Source organism: Chenopodium quinoa, unplaced genomic scaffold, assembly GCF_001683475.1.
Source record: "Chenopodium quinoa cultivar QQ74 unplaced genomic scaffold, ASM168347v1, whole genome shotgun sequence".
In the NCBI taxonomy this organism is placed as follows: domain Eukaryota; kingdom Viridiplantae; phylum Streptophyta; class Magnoliopsida; order Caryophyllales; family Amaranthaceae; genus Chenopodium; species Chenopodium quinoa.
Window position 1 is genome coordinate 1,568,956 of NW_018745174.1, and position 19,572 is coordinate 1,588,527.

Here is a 19,572-nt window from a genome sequence, read left to right on the forward strand (position 1 = left end):
TGCTTGTTTCACCTCCTCACCTGTCGGTTCACGATCAAGTTTCACCTCCTCTACCTTTGTGTTTTTATTTTCCTTTTTTTTTTCTTTCGTACTGAGTTATGGACGGCTTGACCATGATTTCAGTTGAATATTTATTAATTTTAAGTTAATATTAAATAAAAATATATTTAGGAAATTCAATAATATAATTTTGGTTTTTAAGTTGATATAATTAGAATAATGTTTAGAAAAATTCAATTTTTGGTAGTTAATAGTTAATAATGTTGGATTTTATGTTTATTATATTTACAATGTTGGTTATTACTATGTTTAATATTAATGAATATCTACAATAATGACTATGCGTCATGTTAGCGGTGATGGAGATGGTGCAAATCACAAACTTGGAAAAAGGGCTCAAATCATACCTCGAGGAGAGGGTAGCCGAAAGAGGTTGTGATGGGTGGTGGTGGTTGTGTTAGGAGAGGGAGGAAGACAAAGGATATAATTAGAAGTTCACTAAATATTGTGACTGATTGTGATAAATTTGTGGGCGCCGTTTACGATTCACTAATGTTTTGTTACAGCACGTTCAATTAAGAGCTCTTAATTTGACTTGATTTTAATCAAGCTCGACCCAACTTAATTTGCCCTATTAGAATAAAATGACCCGTTATTATCCGAACCATTACGGATCAACCCAAACTTTATATGATTACCCAATTTGACACCACTATTTATAGCCAATATGGATGTCAAAATAATCCTTATTTACCTTGTTTGAAATAACAATATCCTCCCGTCAAAAAAAAAAAAAACCAAGAATGATCCTTGACCGTTGATAATGTTTAGATCTTACGATTCACATTATATGCGTATCAAATACTCTTCCTCCTGCCTTTTCACTTTTCTTCCCTGTTCCACTTTTATGCTGAGCCTCTTTCTTTCTCCTCCATTGAAGCTACTCTAAAACCTCCATTAAAGCGGTTTCTGAGCTTTCTCTCCTCCTAAATTCTCCGTTAAAGTGGCTCCTGAGATTTTTTCCCATCAACGAGGCAGCTCCTTAGGTGAGGGTTTTTTTTTTTGTTTTTTTTGGGTGTGTAATATTAATTTCACAATTTAGGGTATATATGTATATTTTAAATGTCAGTATACTCAATTTAGGGTTCTTCTAAAGTGGATTATTGAAATATTTACTGAAATTATGAAAGTTTATAACGAGTGATTTTGTTGCTAGAGTTTTGCTGTGTGCACCTTTTATGTTGATGATATTAAGCCAGAAGAAGTTTGGAGCTTTTCACTGTTACACTGCGCCTCTCTCTCTCCATTGAATGGTACTCTGAATTCTCCATTGAAGCGGCTTCTGAGCGCTCGCTCGTCCCTTGTAGCAGCATCTGAGGTAAGATTTTTATTTTTAATAATCGAATATCAATATCACAATGTAGGGTTTATTGTTATTTTAATTGTCAGTATATTCAATTTAGGGTTCTTTTAAAGTGGATTATTGAACTATTCGGTTTTAATAACTCAAGTTATGAAATATTATAACTAGCAATGTCATTGCTAGAATTTAACTATTGTACAACTTTACTTAGATATTCATTTTTTTTTTTGTTGTTGATAAAAACGGCCCAAATTTACGCAGATATTCTTAAGCGAGAAACATTTGTATGTTAAATTTGAAGTTTAATTTGATAATCTAAGTTGCACAGAATCAGGAAATGGAAACGGATGCGGAAACAGAATCAGAAACGAGAGAATGAGGAAACCAGGAAAAGTAAATTTTCAAATAGTTTGGGATCATGGAAATGAAATATTGATATAATTTAGGTGATGTTTGGTTGGCATAAGAAAATATGGGAATTGGAAAATCGTAGGGATTGTAACTAGGGATAGTTGTTTGGTTAACCAAAAAAAAAATGGTGGAATGGGGAAAGTAGAAAATCCAAGGAATTTTTACTTCCCACAAAATATAGGAATTTAATTACCTAGTTTCCCCTAGGTAAATAGGAATTTATATGGGAAGTTACTTCCCAACATTGCAAATCAAACAACTTTAGAAAAATCCCAAATTCATGTGAATTTCTAGACTTTATATTCTTGAAAAAATTGATAGTTTTAAGGTGGCGAAGTTAAAAAAAACTGAAGAAGATAAAATTTATACACCAATTTGTCAAATATGCTCTCTTCTCTGTACAATTTAATTAATTTTGTCTCTGCAGATCAAACATGGGGGATTCACTGAGGATGAGTATTGTTCTACCGATTATTGAATCGCTGAAAAATGCTAAATCGTATCATAAAGCAATTGATTTGATTAATAAAGAAGTTCGCAAGATGGAAAATGTAGATAACGTTTGTTCTTTACTTGAGCTACTTGCTCATTGTTACTGTGGTACATTCAATGACACAGATTATGATAGTAAGTTACGCTTTTTTTTTCTTTTTTTTTTTTTTTTGTTATTTCTTAAATTTGTTAGATATATCATATATTTAATCCCATTAAATTTATTGTTGTAGAGGCGTTTGAAGCTCTTTGTAGATGCAGATCGTTGCAAGGAGATGATTATGAATTCCAAAATGCAGAATCCTATTATATATTTGGGCATATTTCAATATTTTCACTTTTTCAATTCCATGAGTAATGATTTTTTTTTTTAATTAAATAAAGAAAATAATGTTAACTTATTTGTTTATGTAGGGCTGGAAAGTTCAAGAGAGGGATGTTAGATGATGCCCTTGTTGCTTGTACTATAGGTTTGAACAAGCCACAAATTGAACCAGAATTGAAACATGCCCTTGAGTGTTCTATCACCAAGATAACAAAAGAAATAGAAGCTGAAAAATTGGCAAGAGGTATGATGAATAAAATATTTAAATTTTCACTAATAAAAAAAGTTAGATAATATTTACCTTTTAACGATCAATTTAAATTTTGTCTTGATGAAGCAAAAAAGCTAATTGAGGCTGAGGAGAGGGAGAAAAAGAAAGCTGAAGATACTCAAAATAAAATGAGGCAAAAAAAAAAAAAAAAAAAAGATGAAGAATGTAGAAAATGTCACAAAGGTTATGGAAGAAAACCTCAAGGAAGCTTTAAAATCTATTAGGTTAGTTATAATACTTTACATTATTTTAATGTTCTTTTATAAAAATTTAAAATAAACTTTTTTCCTTCTTTGTGAAATAGTGACATGGAAATCAGAGAGGATGGTGGAACTAGTACTATCTTACCTGAGTGGCAACCTCGAGAGGAAGTTTTTCATAGTTTTAGTAGTTTGCTTTATATGTGTACTTGGGATAAATTAAAATACCTATATGGGGTTATTATTGGTAAAAGACTAAAAAACCTAGTTCTTAAAACACGAGTTGATCACAAATGGTCCCCCAAAAAAGGCAGAAATCTGTTTTAAGGAATTAGTTGCAATGATAACTTAAAATGAAAGTAAGTCATGGTAGTTACATGAGCAAGAAAGAGTAAACGAACCTAATTTGTTGGCACTAAGCTGCAATACAAAGGGACATAATATCATAAAATTTGTTCCAAAATTCTAATATAGACACGTGGTTCAAGGGAGCTACATATGACTATGTAACTATGTTAATATCTACCATATTGTTCAATTCAAATCCATGAAATTGAGTTTTTTAAGATTTAATTTATCAAAGCCTTATTGGTCACATACCTAGCAGGTAGTAGGTAAACACCCTCAAAAACCAAATTTTCACAAACAACAGTAGCTTAAAAATCTCAAAGTCCAATTGATCACAACATCCCAATAAAAAAGAACCTGTTAATTTGCCCAAATCACCATCAATTCTTAAATTTTTAGGGTTTTATGGTAGACACAAATAAGAGCATGAAATTGAAGATGAATATCGTGTTTGAGCATATTGAGATGATCGACGGAAGAAATGTAGACATGCTCGAAGGTGTCAAGGTTAGTGAATTGAGCAAATAGTGAAGGGAAGCAAGAGATTGGAAAAAAAAAAAGTGTGAATGAAGGGAAAAAATAATATGGTGAGGAGGAAAAAGGAAAAAAAAGTGAGGTGGGAAGGGTTGCACTCAAGTCAACAAAAGTATAATGTTCATTGAACATTTAACTTGGGGATAGCCACATGTATAGATAGTGTTGATGAGAAGTGAAGAGAGAGTTGGAAAAGGGACACGTGTATAGGTCTTTGTTTTATTTGGTGTGTACTATATATATGTGCAATAGTTGAACATGCATCTCTCTTAGATACTTTTATGATGTACCTACAGAATTCTTGCATATTATTAGAAAGGAAAAGAAGATGAAGCTTTTTGGACCTTTAATGGTCATACGAGCTTAAATAAGATTTGAATTGTTTATTTCATGGGAGTGTACTTATTGTTTGCTTATATAACTCTCATTATGTAAACTAAATGAATTTGTAAAGTGGTTCTTATTAGATTGGGTTTATTACCGAGCAAATGTTCATAATGCATAGCTAAAAAGAAGCATATACTATATTTGTAAGACTAAAAATTGACAAATTATGATGCCATGCAAATAATATTATCAGTAAGGGTTACACATAGAATTTTCAAAGCAGTAAAGTACCATGCAGAATTTTCATTTGTTTTTTCATTATAGGAATTGAATGTTTCTAACACATACATTATATGTTTATTAATTATGTTTTTGGTCATTGTAATTGTAGGGATGTGGCTAGAGGGTTGATGTTTTTGCATGAGAAAACTAATTGTGCTTGTGGGGATTTATCTTTCAACACTTTCGTTACATTTGGTGGTAGGGGGCGGATCCCACCCTCCTTGGACAATGACAGGAGTAGATTTTCCTACGAAAGGAAAATATACAATATTGTTCAGTAGCTGAACAAATTGAGTCACATCTTCTTCACCTTTCTTGGACTTCTTCACCTTTCTTGGACTTGTTCAGTAGCTGCGGTTATGCTGATTTCATTAACCTTATAGCCTCAGTAGCTGAACAAAATATACAATATTGTTCAGTAGCTGAACAAATTGGTTAGGACTTAGGAGGGAAACATTTTGAACTGAATTATGGTAGGTACATTGTGATGGGATTGAGTGGAGAAGAGGAGGAAAATAAGGGATGGGGAGGTTATTGTTGAAAATGACAAAATATTTTGAACCCCCATTTTTTTTTCCACCCCTTGACAAACAAAACAGGGGAATATTGGAAAACTGGTTAGGTCTTATGTGGAAAAGGTAAACCTTTTATCCAAAGACAACCTAAATGAAAACCTCCGGGGAGAGGGGTCATTGTTTGGCTCGCTCTTTTTCTGCTCTTATGAGACCTTTCGGGTCATTTGTCACATACTCACATCTACATAGTGAGTGCGCGATACTGTTTCAATTTCAGACATATCATCCCATCCCTTTGTTTCTGTTGGTGTGACCAGAATTTCAGTCAGTTGTATATAAGTATATAACTACTGTGTAACTGTGAATTAGTCATTAATCACCCCCATGAATGCAGTATAATTCATTTCTCTATCGCTAAAAGATGTATTCTCAAATTAATAGGCCACATGATTTGGGGTATGTTTTAAGGAATTTAGCTAAAGCACCTTTTTGCACTGTAATATAATTCCACTATACCAATGTGATCTTTCCAAATAATTCTTACAGTATTAGGAAATTATGAAAGGGGAAATATGGGAAAGTTGATTAAACTTACTTTGTTTTAAGCTAGAAAGCAGCCTTGTAGCTTCATTGTAAGAGTATTATTACAAACTGTTCTTTGTTTTGCAGGCACTTCATACCATCAATTCTAAGTGGAGACAAGACAGGCAGATTCATCAAGTACAACATATTATCCAAAGAAGTAACTGTCCTACTACGTGACATCGCCTTTGCAAATGGAGTTTCATTGAGCAAAGACAGATCATTTGTGATTGTAGCTGAAACTGGCACCTGCAAAATCTTAAGGTATTGGCTTCAGGGTCCAAAAGCAGGACTAGTTGAAACTTTCACAGATTTGCCTGGATATCCTGACAATATAAGAAGAAACTCAAAGGGTGAGTTTTGGGTTGGTTTACACGCCAAGAAAACTCCTTTGGCTGATTGGCTTCTTAGAAACACTTGGGTAGGAAATACATTGCTTAAGATCCCGCTTAGGTTTGTACAACGACTGCATGCTTTGTTCGTGGGAGGGCACCATGGTATAATTGTGAAGCTGAGTGAAGAAGGACAAGTTGTCGAGGTTTTAGAAGATACTCAAGGGAAGCAAGTGAGGTATGCTAGTGAAGTTATGGATTGGTTCTCCTATTACGCCTTCTGCTTGGGTTTATGATTTGGATTAACGAATTAACCCAAGTACTGTTTCTGTGCATATGATGTAGAGATTAGGAGATATTACCAGTAATAATAAAGAGTGCCAGGATCATCACTTGTGTATCCTTATTCTTCAAAATTGTACTTCTGTCGGATTTTGTTATCATATTATTAGTTCAAATTATGCTATCTTGGTGATATTAAATAAAAGCTGAGTTATAACTAAGGTCAGCTGATGAAGAAGTATAAGATGTTACTGTTCTGTAAAGAAGATGCCTAAATCAAAGGAAACAGCAGACATGGGCATTCAGGTTTGGTAATTAATTGAAGTAACCAGTGAGTGAAATTGAACAGCTATGTTGCTCGGATTATAGCTACCCTATCCCATGTTCGATATGGGTATATGTGTCTAAGTGTTCGAACTCAATTATTTTGTGACTTTTTATTTTTAAGATTTTGGTTTAAATTTAAGCGTCAAAGGGGTTCTTATCTACCGTATGTGTGAGTGTTGAGGATTCGACACAAGTACTTGAGATAAAATGCATAACCTAGATAACACAGTTGATAAGTATCAATTATATGTGGAACAATCACTGATCACATAATGTTGAAATATAAATTTCCCAAACAACACATGTAAGTGTTTCACGTTGAGAAAAGAAGAGAGAGTTGAACACTTCTATAACTAATACTTACTAAATAACTAAAAAAACAACCGCTGACATCATCCATTATACAAATTGTTCACCGGTCAACTTCTCTTTCAAAATTTTCCAGCCTAAACTAATTTTTTTTTTCTCTTTCACATTTTTTTAACTAATACTTCTCTTTAAAAAAAAAAGAATTAAATATTGACTACAAAATATTTTAATACATAATACTGTACATTAAACTCTTCACAATTTTTTTAATAAGCCATTTGACAACTATTTACCTAATATCTTATGATTTTTTTATGGAGTATTATTTAAATAGCTTTTTTTTTAATATCTGTGCATCGCACGGAAGCTAATCTAGTTATAAACTTAATAGATTACTCTTATTTTATATGGTTTTGGGATAAAACCTCATTTGGACTTGTAAAGTGAACTCTCTTTCATAGTTAGAGTGTGGTCTAAAGTCTAAACCCTATACCGCTATACTTTGTATAAACTATGAATATTATGCTAAACCTTGGTAGAGTTTGGGTCTAAAGACTTTGGGACCCAGACTTGAATTCATTGGATCTAGGTCTTATTTGATTACTCAAGAGAATAAATTGGTGTTATTAAACCTTATTTAAATTAATAAAATTTATTTTATCTTTATCTCAACTTAATAACCCTTATCTTTATTTTACCGATCTATACGTGACATATTTTCAAGTTGAAGTAAATATGATTGAAAAAAAAAAAATCCAAGCCGAAATATCTTTAATGAATCTACCATGAAATAAGGGTACGAGACTACGAGTCCGGCCTAGTTTTTTTAAAATTTTATCAGTTTAAGAAGGACAAGGGCTTATATAGTATCGGGTAAGTAACCTGATTGGCCACTAGGATACGTGTACAAGGTATAGATTAAAACTTTAGGATCCGAATATACGTAGTATGTATTATTAAAACCTAATTGAACCTTACGCATGCATTCCCATCCCTATCTAACATTTGATAAAATGACATTTTTAATGATATCTAATAAATTTTGAAACAAAACTCTTAAGTTTTTTTTTGAAACATTGAGATGAAGTACACTTTTTACAATTTTGTTTCTTTTGATGGATTATGTTATATCATTACATGCATACTTAAGGACCCACAATTTCCTAATAAGGTTGAAAGAATTATGGCTTTACTTGAGTATTCAAATTCTTGTATTTGGTAGTATCCGTTTGTTACACCAAATCTTATCACAAAAATATCAAACATATTCCCTTACATTTCTTATTTTCATTACCCCTAATAAACCTTATTATATATTCATACTCGACCTCCACCTTTCTCTTCTTTTCTCTCTTCTATATATATTCTTCAACCAAAACTATCAAAATAAATTCATAATTTTACTATGATATAGTAGTAAATAATTTATCTATATAAAAAATGAAGCCATTAAAGTTTTTGACATCTTCTACAATTGTTCTTTTATGCGCCTTTCTAATAACCACATATTTTCGTTCTGGTTCAAAATTTTCGGAGCTAGAGTTTCTACCTATAGAAGGCGCTTTCGGGCCCGAAAGTCTCACGTTTGACCCTGCCGGAGACGGGCCGTATGCTGGCGTTTCCGATGGCCGGATTATAAAATGGGTCCCCCATCAACGGCGTTGGGTGGACTTTGCCTTCACTTCTCCTCTAAGGTGTGTGTTTTCCTGCATCATATTTTATAACTTATATTCGTTAATTAAGATTAGTGCATGTTATTAAGATTCTTTATGTTTCCTCTTTTCTTTTTGTTATTTTATTAATATTGCTAAAATTAATGTTGGTAATCCAATAGCTAGCATTATGGGAAATTGTTGAAATGATTAATTAATTTTTTTTGTTTGAATAGAAATGATTAATTAATTTAATTGCTTGTTAATGTTAATGCAAACAAATTTTTGAATATGCATAGATAAAAATATGTTACTCGTATATACTATAAATAAAAGAAAAAGCTAACAAATATTTCGAAACGTTGGATGTTGGATAAGAGGACTAGAAGTATATATATTAAATCAAGATAAATATCAATTACACTAATTAATGCTTAATTTTGGCATGTCATGTATGCATTTCCAAATCAAAACGAAGTATTGTTTTAGGACATATAGAAGCTCCGAAGCTCAAAATTGTAATTAAAAAATATGTGAACTTTTTTAGTCATTATAATCTTCAAAATGTTTCTGAATTTTCCTCAATTCCTAAAATGCTCATACACGTAAATAGGCATATCATGTTCATTAGTCATTTCACCACATAATGGTTGAAATTTTTGCTAACAAAAACTAATGCAGATAATAAAATAATTAATGCTAATTCAACTTCAATTCAAGTTAACATTTAGCCTGGCCCACAATGACAATATTTAGTTTGTTGGATTGCTAAAGTATTTATTAAAAGTACAACCTCCGTTAATTATATCTCACAAATAATACCCCAAAGTTGCACATAACAATTAACAGAGGTAGTATGTGACATGGTAGACTTGTATTCTAATAAGACACAAATTGTTTCTAAAATTACATAAGGTGTTATTTTTAACTTAAATTCAAACACAAAATCTATTGAAAAACCTCAATCACTTGAATAAATTGAAACCCGAACTACAAATTACAGTTTGTTTTGAATTAAATCTTTAAAATTGGGTAAACTTTTGACACTCTTAGGCGCATAGGCCTAACCAGCAACCAAATAACCACCATCTACTCTTTCCGTACGTGGTCATGAGTGTTCTGTTACATTGATAGACATTGCTGCTAATAGCTAAACAATAGACATCTCATTCTTTTAATTTAGGTGTTTTTTGTCCATTCATTATTTACTTATTTATTACCAAAATTTCTGGTAATTTACTCGTACAAAATATGAGACTTTAATCCCTCTATCTTGTTGGACATCTCTTATATAATGTATGTGTTTTTAAGGTTCAATATACATAGGACTATAGGAGCATTAAGGATCAAGCCTACTGCCATTACTTTGTTGTCGAACACACTAACAAATACTTTTTTATTTTTTATTTTTTAAATCAGTCATTTAAACTAACAGATAACATACTGCGTACAACTTAACTTAGCTCCGTAATATTATAACAGGTCGCATTATAACTTTGGTGTCGAACACTAACAAAATTACTACTACCTTTAATATTTACGACGATTTGATATAAAGTAGAGAGGAAAAATGTCTAATCGTTGCAAATTATTCTCAGTTATGAGGTGCAAGTTATTAATCTTTCAAGCTTATATTAGGAGTTACTCAAAAGACATACATAGTATTTTTGTTTCATAATATACGATGTATGTATTTATTAACAAAAGCTAAAAAAAAATGGTATATCCATTAGGAACAAAGAGCCATTAAATTGCGTAAAGCGATAGATAATAATGGAGTCTCTCAAGATAGTATGAAATAGAGAATTCTAAAAATGTTTTGAATTCTAACAAGTATAGAATCATCAATTCAGAGGTTTTTTTTTTGCCTAGGCAACAAGTAATAGCATAATTTTGGCGTACGTAATTACCTACATTTTTATGGCTTGTTGGTTTATTTTCTATAAGAATGTAGTAAATAAATTCTAGGTAATAAATAACACTTTGAGAAAGGCGTACAATGATGTTTTAACTAGAATGTTTGGATCTATTTCTTTCTTTGTCACTGGTCTATAAGTCTATATTATTACGGAGTTCTTTCTTTGTTTTAGCATAGTTTTGACGCTTACTTAGACATAAAAGGAGATGTTAGAGTGTTACAAGTTATTTATTAAATAAAAGTAGATGTGATGGAATTTAGTGATGTTTTTATTGATTGAATAGGAAAAAATAGAAATATTGCATTTTGGTAGTGGAAAGAGATATACTCCCTCCCTTATGGTGAAATTTCACGGGAATTAAGAAATCTAAATAAGAAATAGTATAAGTATATTGAAATGGTAAATTTACATTGGATATGCAAAAAGTAAAGAGAAAAAGTAATAAAATTATACGTATAAAAATGAAAAATTTATATAGGAAAGCTAAATTTGTACAAATATTATTGTAAATTGGAGGGAATTTTGGTAAAAAAAATTATTTTTTTATGTCTCACAAATAATACCCCTTTGTTGTATTGCGAGTAATATGTAACAGAGGAAGTAAAGTAATAGTACGGAGTAGTTGAAAAAAGCATATGAGACTATCATAACGAAGGGAGTATATAATAAATAAATAAATAAATAAATAAATAAATAAATAGTACAAGTAGTCAAGTACTCCGTAGTATGATTTTTAGTAGGATTTTCTTTCCAAAATAATACAGTAGTGTAAAAATTGACGTCAAAACATAAGGATACCAAAAATTCATGAAATCTCAACTAACCATTAATATCTATGCCATCATGAAAGTGATGTCTAGCTAATTTGCTTAATCTGGTGTTTGGCTAATAGTTAATTGAAAATCTTTCCTTTTTGATTGGGATTTTGATAAGAATTAGTTGATAGCTAGTGTCACACTCACACAAACATTACACATTTACTCTAATCTCTTAAGACTTAAGGATGTTTTGCTTTCACAAAATAATATTTACTTTTCTGCATCTTCACCCACTAGGGTTGAAGATTCGTGAAAATAAGTTCTTAGGTAATGAATAGTTGTTGATAGAGATATCCTTTATTATAATCAATTATCATTTCGAATTATCCTTAAACCGAGTTAAGAACTAAATTCAATTGTAAATACCTATGTATAGTTTTCATCCTAAACCTGACTATGATCAGATCAGTTACGAGCAAGTTGGCTATATAAGTAGTATATTATAAGTCTACTTCAAAGATTACATGTCAATGATTTTGGATACAATATATAGATTGTATACATTTGAACCCTTAAACACTAAGCGGACGACTCTGATTTTAGCACTAGTACATGTGTTATGATATTATGCTATTGATTTCTATATTAATGTCAATATTTAGTCAAGTTTAATGATAAAACTCTCAGTCTCATAACTCTCATTGTATGGTTGCAATTTTTCCGCATGTATGAAAGCTACTCTTCGATGTTTTAGAACAGTACAACATTAAATTGTCATATTATGTGTGTGATAAACGTTGACCCGTTTTATTGAGTTGGTTGGTTGTTGTCTTTTAACAGGGAATTTTGTGAAAATCAAACCAATCATGAAAAAATGGAACATAAATGTGGGAGACCATTGGGCCTTCGATTCAATGAGAAGACAGGAGAGCTTTTCATAGCTGATGCTTATTTGGGCCTGCTTGTTGTGGGCCCAAATGGTGGGCTTGCTAGTAGAGTTGTAACTGAAGTTGAAGGTGTACCACTTGGGTTTACTAATGGGCTTGATATTGATCAATCTACTGGGGTTGTCTACTTTACTTCTAGCAGTACCAATTATCCAAGAAGGTTAGTCCATTCCTCTTTATATCTTTTTGTTTCTTTGATTGAAAATTTTCCAATAAATGTAGCATGTCAATGTACAACTTTGATCATTACTTTATACGAAGTACTTCTTTTGTTTTGTGTAGTTGTAATACTTCTAACTATTACACTACTCATAGACTTGACTTTCAATATCATTGGTGATTGATACTATTTTAATAATTTTTACCACATAGATGATTAAATACTCTTTATATAATGGCCGGCTATGTTACTCGTACTCTTCATTTCACCTCACGTACCCGTGTAGAACCCTCGACACTCATGCATAGGTATGACCCCTGGACACTTCAGTTCTAGTTCAAAATCATGAAACATTTTCACAAAATAGCCGAGTCGGACCCTTAGACACGTATCTGTATTGGACATGGTCCTCGAGTCCAAGTAACATAGATGGCCGGAGATATGCATAATTGATTGACAAGTGTGAAAATCAAACGTGACGGTCCTTCCAACATGTTAGTTGGTTGTCGTAGGTGTGATACTTGCATGGCATTAACTATATATAGATGTTTCTGAAAGATATAGTGTTGTATACTCTTGCAGGAAGTATATGTCATTGATTCTTAGCAATGATAAGACAGGAAGATTGCTAAAGTACAACCCACATACAAAACAAGTAACGAAGCTTCTCGACAATCTAACCTTTCCAAATGGAGTATCCTTGAGCAAGGATGGGAAATTTCTGCTACTAATTGAGACTACTACTTGTAAACTGCTAAGTCATTGGCTCGAAAACAGCTCAAAAGGCGGTACCACTGAAGTGTTAGCTGAACTCCCATGCTATCCAGACAACATAAACAGGAACTCCAAAGGAGAATATTGGGTGGGAGTTTATTCAAAGAGAAGTAAAGTTTTGAAGTGGCTTCTTTCATTTCCTTGGATTGGACAAACCATTGTTAAACTTCCGTTTAATGCCGTCGAATTGGCTAAGGTTTTTGTAAGGTTGAGAGCAATTGGTTTGGCTGTGAAGATGGATGAAAATGGGAATGTAGTGCAAGTGTTGGAAGATACTAGTGGTAAGTTGAAGTTTGTTAGTGAAGTGGTGGAAAAAGATGGGAATTTGTGGTTTGGTTCTGTTATTTTGCCCTTTGCTAGTTTGTACAAGAATTATGATGCACAAAGTTAATTGAAATAAATCAATAATATACTACATCTGTTAATTTTTATGTGCAACTTTGGGGTATTATTTATGAGATATAAAATATTTCAAAGTTGCGTATAAAAATTAATAGAGGTAGTAGATGGTATAAGGATGTTTCATGTTTGCATAGAAAGAATTTGAGTGTATGTACTTAAATTAATTATTTACTACTCCGTAGTAGTGTATTTAAGTTCATATATATTAAAATCAATATTAAAATTTGAATATTATACTTCTAGCTATATAACAGGATTGAATTTATAGAAGGGAAACAAAAAATTTGATCTGACAAACTGCAAGACATATTCTAATATTATATTTTTCTTTCGTAAGTATATACTACTACCTCCGTTTTTATTTAGTTGACACGTTTTAACTTTAGCACTATTCACACACCTCCCCTTGACTGTGTTTTGTGCTTTATACATAATGAAAAATATAATCATGTGAGATCTTGTTAGATTCGTCACGTTATATACTTTCAAAATATCAACTTTTTATAAGTTTTTCTTATTGATAATTAAAGATATTAATGATTGAATAAGTGCATTGACAAACGTGACTAAAGAAACGTGTCAACTAAAAAGAAACGGAGGAAGTATATAACATATAAGTAGATCTGAGTAGTTGGTTCATTAGGTTATTTGGGTACAAAAAAAGGCTCTACTTGCATATTGTACATATAGTCTAATTTTGATCATAATGAGATTGCTAATTTTGTGAAGTACGTAAGGGTTTTATCATCCTACACATGATATCATAGTCCAATAATAATCATTAATTAAGCATAGTAATTGATATATTAACTAGGTTTATTAACATGTACATGTGTTACATATACGGAGTACGAAACTTAATAACAAATGAATGTTTCAGTGAACTGATTAGGATAGAGAAAGGTCCCTCAACGACATTAAGCAAGATATATCATTGTCATGTCAAATGTGTAACATAAATAAGTTCAAAATCTTCGTAAAAGTAGTAGTTTTCATATATAATTTGTGGTGATGCTTAAATGTGTCCAACCCATTTTTTTCACTATACTAGGAACCACATACAAATTCACGTAGTATTTTTGATTTTTGGCACTAAACGCCTACTTTTAGTAGATGGTGGTCTAGCTAATCTTGTCCACAAGTTTTATTTTGCAATCAATGTTGGACTCGTATTCATTCATATTATCAATCGCTAACTTAGTAACGTTCCATATACATATTCATTATGTACGTTATTTATGATTAAAGATATAATATTAAAAATTATGCGTGTATTAACCAACATAAAAACCAAAATGGTACAACTAAACAGAGGAAAGATTCAATTTTCTCAAGATCGAGAAAGAAAGGGAGTCAAGAGATGTTCAAAAGGCATATGAATACATTACACAACACGTTAATTTAATTAACAAAACACGTGGATTTATTTAAATACATATTCATCAATATTGAACAACGCCATCACATGAAATAATTGTTGAATAAGTCTGAGATCGATTGATTCCATCCAAAAATCCCATGTGATAACCTTAGTTTAAGACTCAAGTGATGACAATAAAAGTGAGTTTGATTGCTTTGATATTATATGACAATGACAATGACAACGGCAAGGTTATGATAATGATGATGCTAATGACTCCAATATAATAATATAAAACAAAATTAAATAAACTTATACGGGTTTTTTGAACTAATGATATAATTGGATTGCATCACAAGCCTTATTTTCTTAATTTGAAATTTGGTCATAAATTATTATCATGAAGTATAATTGTTTTGCCCCTTGTATTTAATTAAATGTTAGCTACGTACAAATTTTAGATTCATTATTAAATTTTCAATCTAGTGTATGTACAATTGTACATCATAAAATATTTGGATTGCTATGCCTATGAGGCTATGATATGGCGTGTATTATGAATTTGATGATGGTAATCAAACTTAGCTTGTTTAATTGGTGTAACATATATCTCATACTGCATATGTTAGAATATACGAAGTATAATCTTTAATTCATGTAATCTTAAGATTACATATTCAAATCCAACCGAATGCAATTTTGGTTTTGAGATTCTCTCATACTCTTTCTTCATTCCCACCTTTCTAAAGCCCTAACTCCAAAGGTTGCAATGATTTATCATAAGAGGTCAAAGATCGTACTTGATGATAACTAAGATTTAGATATCTATCGATAACTGTTACACATAATATATACTCGTATAAAATACCAATTATATATTCTCGTAATAAGTCTTATTGGGGAGTAGACGTGTGATCCTTGATAATAATCGTTACATGTATGGTTGTACACACATAAGTATAGTGTATCTTTAAGAAAAAAAGTTCAAAATTTCCAAAGATTATTTGTGGTGATGCTTGACTTTAAGCATGTACGACTTTTGATCTTCCCATCTACACCTAAGAGCCACTAATCACTAAACGACTACTTGAATTTTTTGAAGATTGATCTTATTGGATGTCTAGTTAGATAAAGTTTATTTATAAATTTGATGTTTCAATCAATCGATTCTTGTTTTTTTAATTGATTGGTTAATTAGTAATTATTAGGTTACTATGATAGAGAATTTGAATATATAGTATTTTAAATATGTAGTCATGTAGAGGGCCATTATTCATAATTCTTTGATTACTCCATATTAGATTAAATTGAAAATCATACTTGATATACTCCTTACAATTTCACTTTGAATTTGCTTCCTTCTTTACTTTTGGGCGTGTTCTTATTTTTTTATACTTCTGCTTTATTCATTAAACAAAATAAATTATACCCTTCACCTTCAATCTATTATTTAATAATTCTACTATTTGCCAAAAAATATTGAATGCAGTCTTAGAATAAAAATTGTTATATACACCAGAATGCATCGTGCACCTAATTAACCCAATGTTATTTTCTACTCTTCATTTGATGATTAAATGAATAACAATCATCAAAATGAGAACAAAATATGCACCCAGGTGTAGCCTTAAAGAATTTGGTTACAGTACAAAAAATAAACTACTGTAATAAATAAAGAAGACTAACATATGTTTGAGGATGAAACTAATACACGAGACATTGACATGAAATTTTTCCCATACAAATTGAATAATTGATGTATTACTATTATTTTCACTTATATTCACCAAATGAAAATAATAGTAAACAATATAATTTTTAATGAAGAGCATTGTAGCACACTGATCAGCAAGGAGCAGTCACCCTTTGATATCAATGCTAGCCAAAAAAAAAAAAAAAAAAAGGTTACACAAATTGCAAGAATAAACAATATACTCCGTATTTAATCAAAATTAAAAATACCATAACAAATCATTATTCTTCATTTCTACTCAAAATACAGCAAAAATAATTTGTATAAACAAAGTTACCAACACCCACAGATCTGACAACAAAAATCTGACAACAAAAATCAAGCATACATGATTTTACATTGTGCAACAATAGAAACTTAAAAACAATTCAGCATTTTTGCCTTTGATTGTCACTCGTGCTTGCCCTATAGGGTGCCCTTGCCCACATCTTGCTTTGCTATACCTCTGAAGGTGTTTGGTATAAATATTATAAATGAAACGGAAAAGATTCAAAAAAGTAGGGGAAAGGGTAATGATAAACGTTACCTTTAGTATATGTTTGGTATTCTAGTGGAATGGAAACAATTTGAGTAGTTAGTGATTGAGCAAGGAAACGTATTTTGTTTCCACTAGTTTGTCAAGGGTAACAAATTGGGGGATTTTGTTACCCTTAGGAAAGGGTATTTGTTACTTTTAACACATACCAAACAACTAGAATTGGAAACGCTTGATTGAATCCGTTTCCTACAACTAAAATTACTATACCAAACGCCCCAAGTATAATCCTTATACTAATTCTCCTCAACTTCTACCATAATATAATTATATAAACCTCATATATGAACTCATAAGCACATTTGTATATCTATAATTGTTCCAACAGTTTAATGAATATTAATCATATACTAGGAGGGGACTGAAACCTAATCACCCATATATCTCGTACTAAAATCCAAATAAGAAGTGGGAATGCGAAGAAAAGCAGCCAGCAGATTCCCAATAGGGCAATAGGATGGGTAATCTAACCACTAAGGAAATACAATATACTTCATTTATTGTATTACAAGTAGATCTGGCAAATGGGTCATTCAGGTCGGGTATGGGTCGAGTCGGGTCAAAAGGTTATCATCAAGTTCGGGTCGGGTCGGGTCATTTCGGGTTTCGGGGTGATTTCGGGTCGACTGATAATTGGGTCGGGACGGGTATCGGCTCAACACTTCGAGTCGAGTTTGGGTCGGGTCAGTTTGGGTCGGGTCAATTTTTAGGTCCAATTTTCGGATCAACTTCGGGTCGGGTCAACTTCGAGTCGAGTCATATTCGGGTGATTCATTGGGTTAAATTTAGGGATGACAATGAGACGGGGCGGGGCGGGGCGGGGCGGATGTTGGCCTTCCCATCCCCATCCCCACCTAATATTTTCATCCCCATCCCCACCTAATATTTTCATCCCCATCCCCGCGGCGGGTCCAATTTTCATCCCCATCCCCGCCCCACCGGGTACAACTCCAAAACCATCCTCACCCCACCCCCCAGTTGGATATCCATCCCCACCAAAGACCCACCTAATCCTCACCCAAGATCCACCTAATATCCGTATCTCAAATACACAATCTTACATAATTAATACGAATTATAAAATAAAACATTTTATACACATTTTTGTGTTATAATATAAGTGTCGTACAAAGTATTATAATTAATATTGTATTTCATGTAATTATTTTATAAATAGAATAAAAGTATGTAATTTTGCTTTAAAAGATATATAGATGTGGGTATGAGGTGGGGATGGGGCAGGTACGAAGTGGGGCGGGTACAACTTAAAATCCACCCCCGCCCCATCACCCATGGCGGGTATGGTTTTTATCCCCATCCTCGCCCCACCACCCGCCAAACCGAGACCCATCCCCGCCCCATTGGGGCGGGGATGGGGCGGGTTTCCTACTTGACCCGCCCCACTGACATCCCTAGTTAAATACAAATCTGTATATATATTTATTTATTTATTTTTTGACGAAAAACTCACTATATTTATTAAGGCTATTTTTTTCATGGATTATAGAAATTGTTTGATTTTTATTAACCTTTTTTTTTTTCTTTTTTTTGTGTTTAGACCGAGAATCCCTTTCAGAATCTCCTAAAACTAAGAGGGATGCTCTAACTAATTGAGTTATACCTCACTCTCTTATTGATCTGTTTTACTACGTACTCTTATTATCATTGTCATTGTTGTAATAATTTCTTTATATTATTCTTATACTCCCTACGTCACAAATTACTCTTAACGATATGACATTTTGCACTATTCACACATCTCACTTTGACCATCTTTTTTAGCTATTATATGAAAGTCAATGTAGTCATGTAAGATGTTGTTGGGTCTATTTTAATGTATAATTTCCTAATATAAACTTTTTATAACTTATACTTCATATAATTATTTACTAAAAGAAGTTAAAGGTCGGGTCATTTTCGGGTCAGGTCAACTTCGGGTATCGGGTCAACTTCGGGTCGGGTCGTTTCGGGTTGGGTCATTTCGGGTTTCGGGTCAAGCTCGGGTCAGTTCCACTTCGGGTCGGGTATGGGTCTGGTTAATTCGGGTATAATTATTTACTAAAAGAAGTTAGTTATTTACTAAAAGAAGTTAAAGGTCGGGTCATTTTCAGATCGGGTCAACTTCGGGTATTGGGTCAACTTCGGGTCAGGTCGTTTCGGGTTGGGTCATTTCGGGTTTCGGGTCAAGCTCGGATCAGTTCCACTTCGGGTCGGGTATGGGCCGGGTTAATTCGGGTTTGGGTCAATTCGGGTCACTGGTTTCGGGTTGATTTCGAGTCATGGGTCGGGTTATTCGGGTCGGGTTATCGGGTTTGGGTCAGGATTGCCAGGTCTAATTACAAGTATACAATATTTGTACAGCATGTGTGATAATTGATGACAAGGATTTTTATAACTAGCTCGTTGGTTGCC

General features: G+C 32.3%; 2 protein-coding genes across 2 annotated transcripts; both read left to right on the top strand.

The window, feature by feature from the left end:
* Positions 1-6,548, top strand: LOC110710657 (protein STRICTOSIDINE SYNTHASE-LIKE 10-like). The gene is made up of 3 exons (XM_021888987.1): positions 1-2,835; positions 2,929-5,524; positions 5,738-6,548. The coding sequence occupies exons 2-3, from the start codon at positions 5,490-5,492 to the stop codon at positions 6,276-6,278; spliced, it is 576 nt and encodes a 191-aa protein (XP_021744679.1). The 5' UTR covers positions 1-2,835; positions 2,929-5,489; the 3' UTR covers positions 6,279-6,548.
* A 1,533-nt stretch (positions 6,549-8,081) lies between these two features.
* LOC110710600 (protein STRICTOSIDINE SYNTHASE-LIKE 10-like) lies at positions 8,082-13,748 on the top strand. The gene is made up of 3 exons (XM_021888926.1): positions 8,082-8,594; positions 12,070-12,336; positions 12,919-13,748. The coding sequence occupies exons 1-3, from the start codon at positions 8,341-8,343 to the stop codon at positions 13,499-13,501; spliced, it is 1,104 nt and encodes a 367-aa protein (XP_021744618.1). The 5' UTR covers positions 8,082-8,340; the 3' UTR covers positions 13,502-13,748.
* Positions 13,749-19,572: the final 5,824 nt, after the last annotated feature.

What these genes read in the sequence shown, in the direction of transcription:
- LOC110710657 (XM_021888987.1), top strand. Translation starts at nt 5,490, where the DNA reads ATGTATTCTCAAATTAATAGGCCACATGATTTGGG. An exon ending in AATAGGCCACATGATTTGGG is followed by an intron (nt 5,525 to 5,737) that starts GTATGTTTTAAG and finishes TTTGTTTTGCAG; the next exon opens with GCACTTCATACCATCAATTC.
- LOC110710600 (XM_021888926.1), top strand. Translation starts at nt 8,341, where the DNA reads ATGAAGCCATTAAAGTTTTTGACATCTTCTACAATTGTTCTTTTATGC. An exon ending in GCCTTCACTTCTCCTCTAAG is followed by an intron (nt 8,595 to 12,069) that starts GTGTGTGTTTTC and finishes GTCTTTTAACAG; the next exon opens with GGAATTTTGTGAAAATCAAA. An exon ending in AGTACCAATTATCCAAGAAG is followed by an intron (nt 12,337 to 12,918) that starts GTTAGTCCATTC and finishes ATACTCTTGCAG; the next exon opens with GAAGTATATGTCATTGATTC.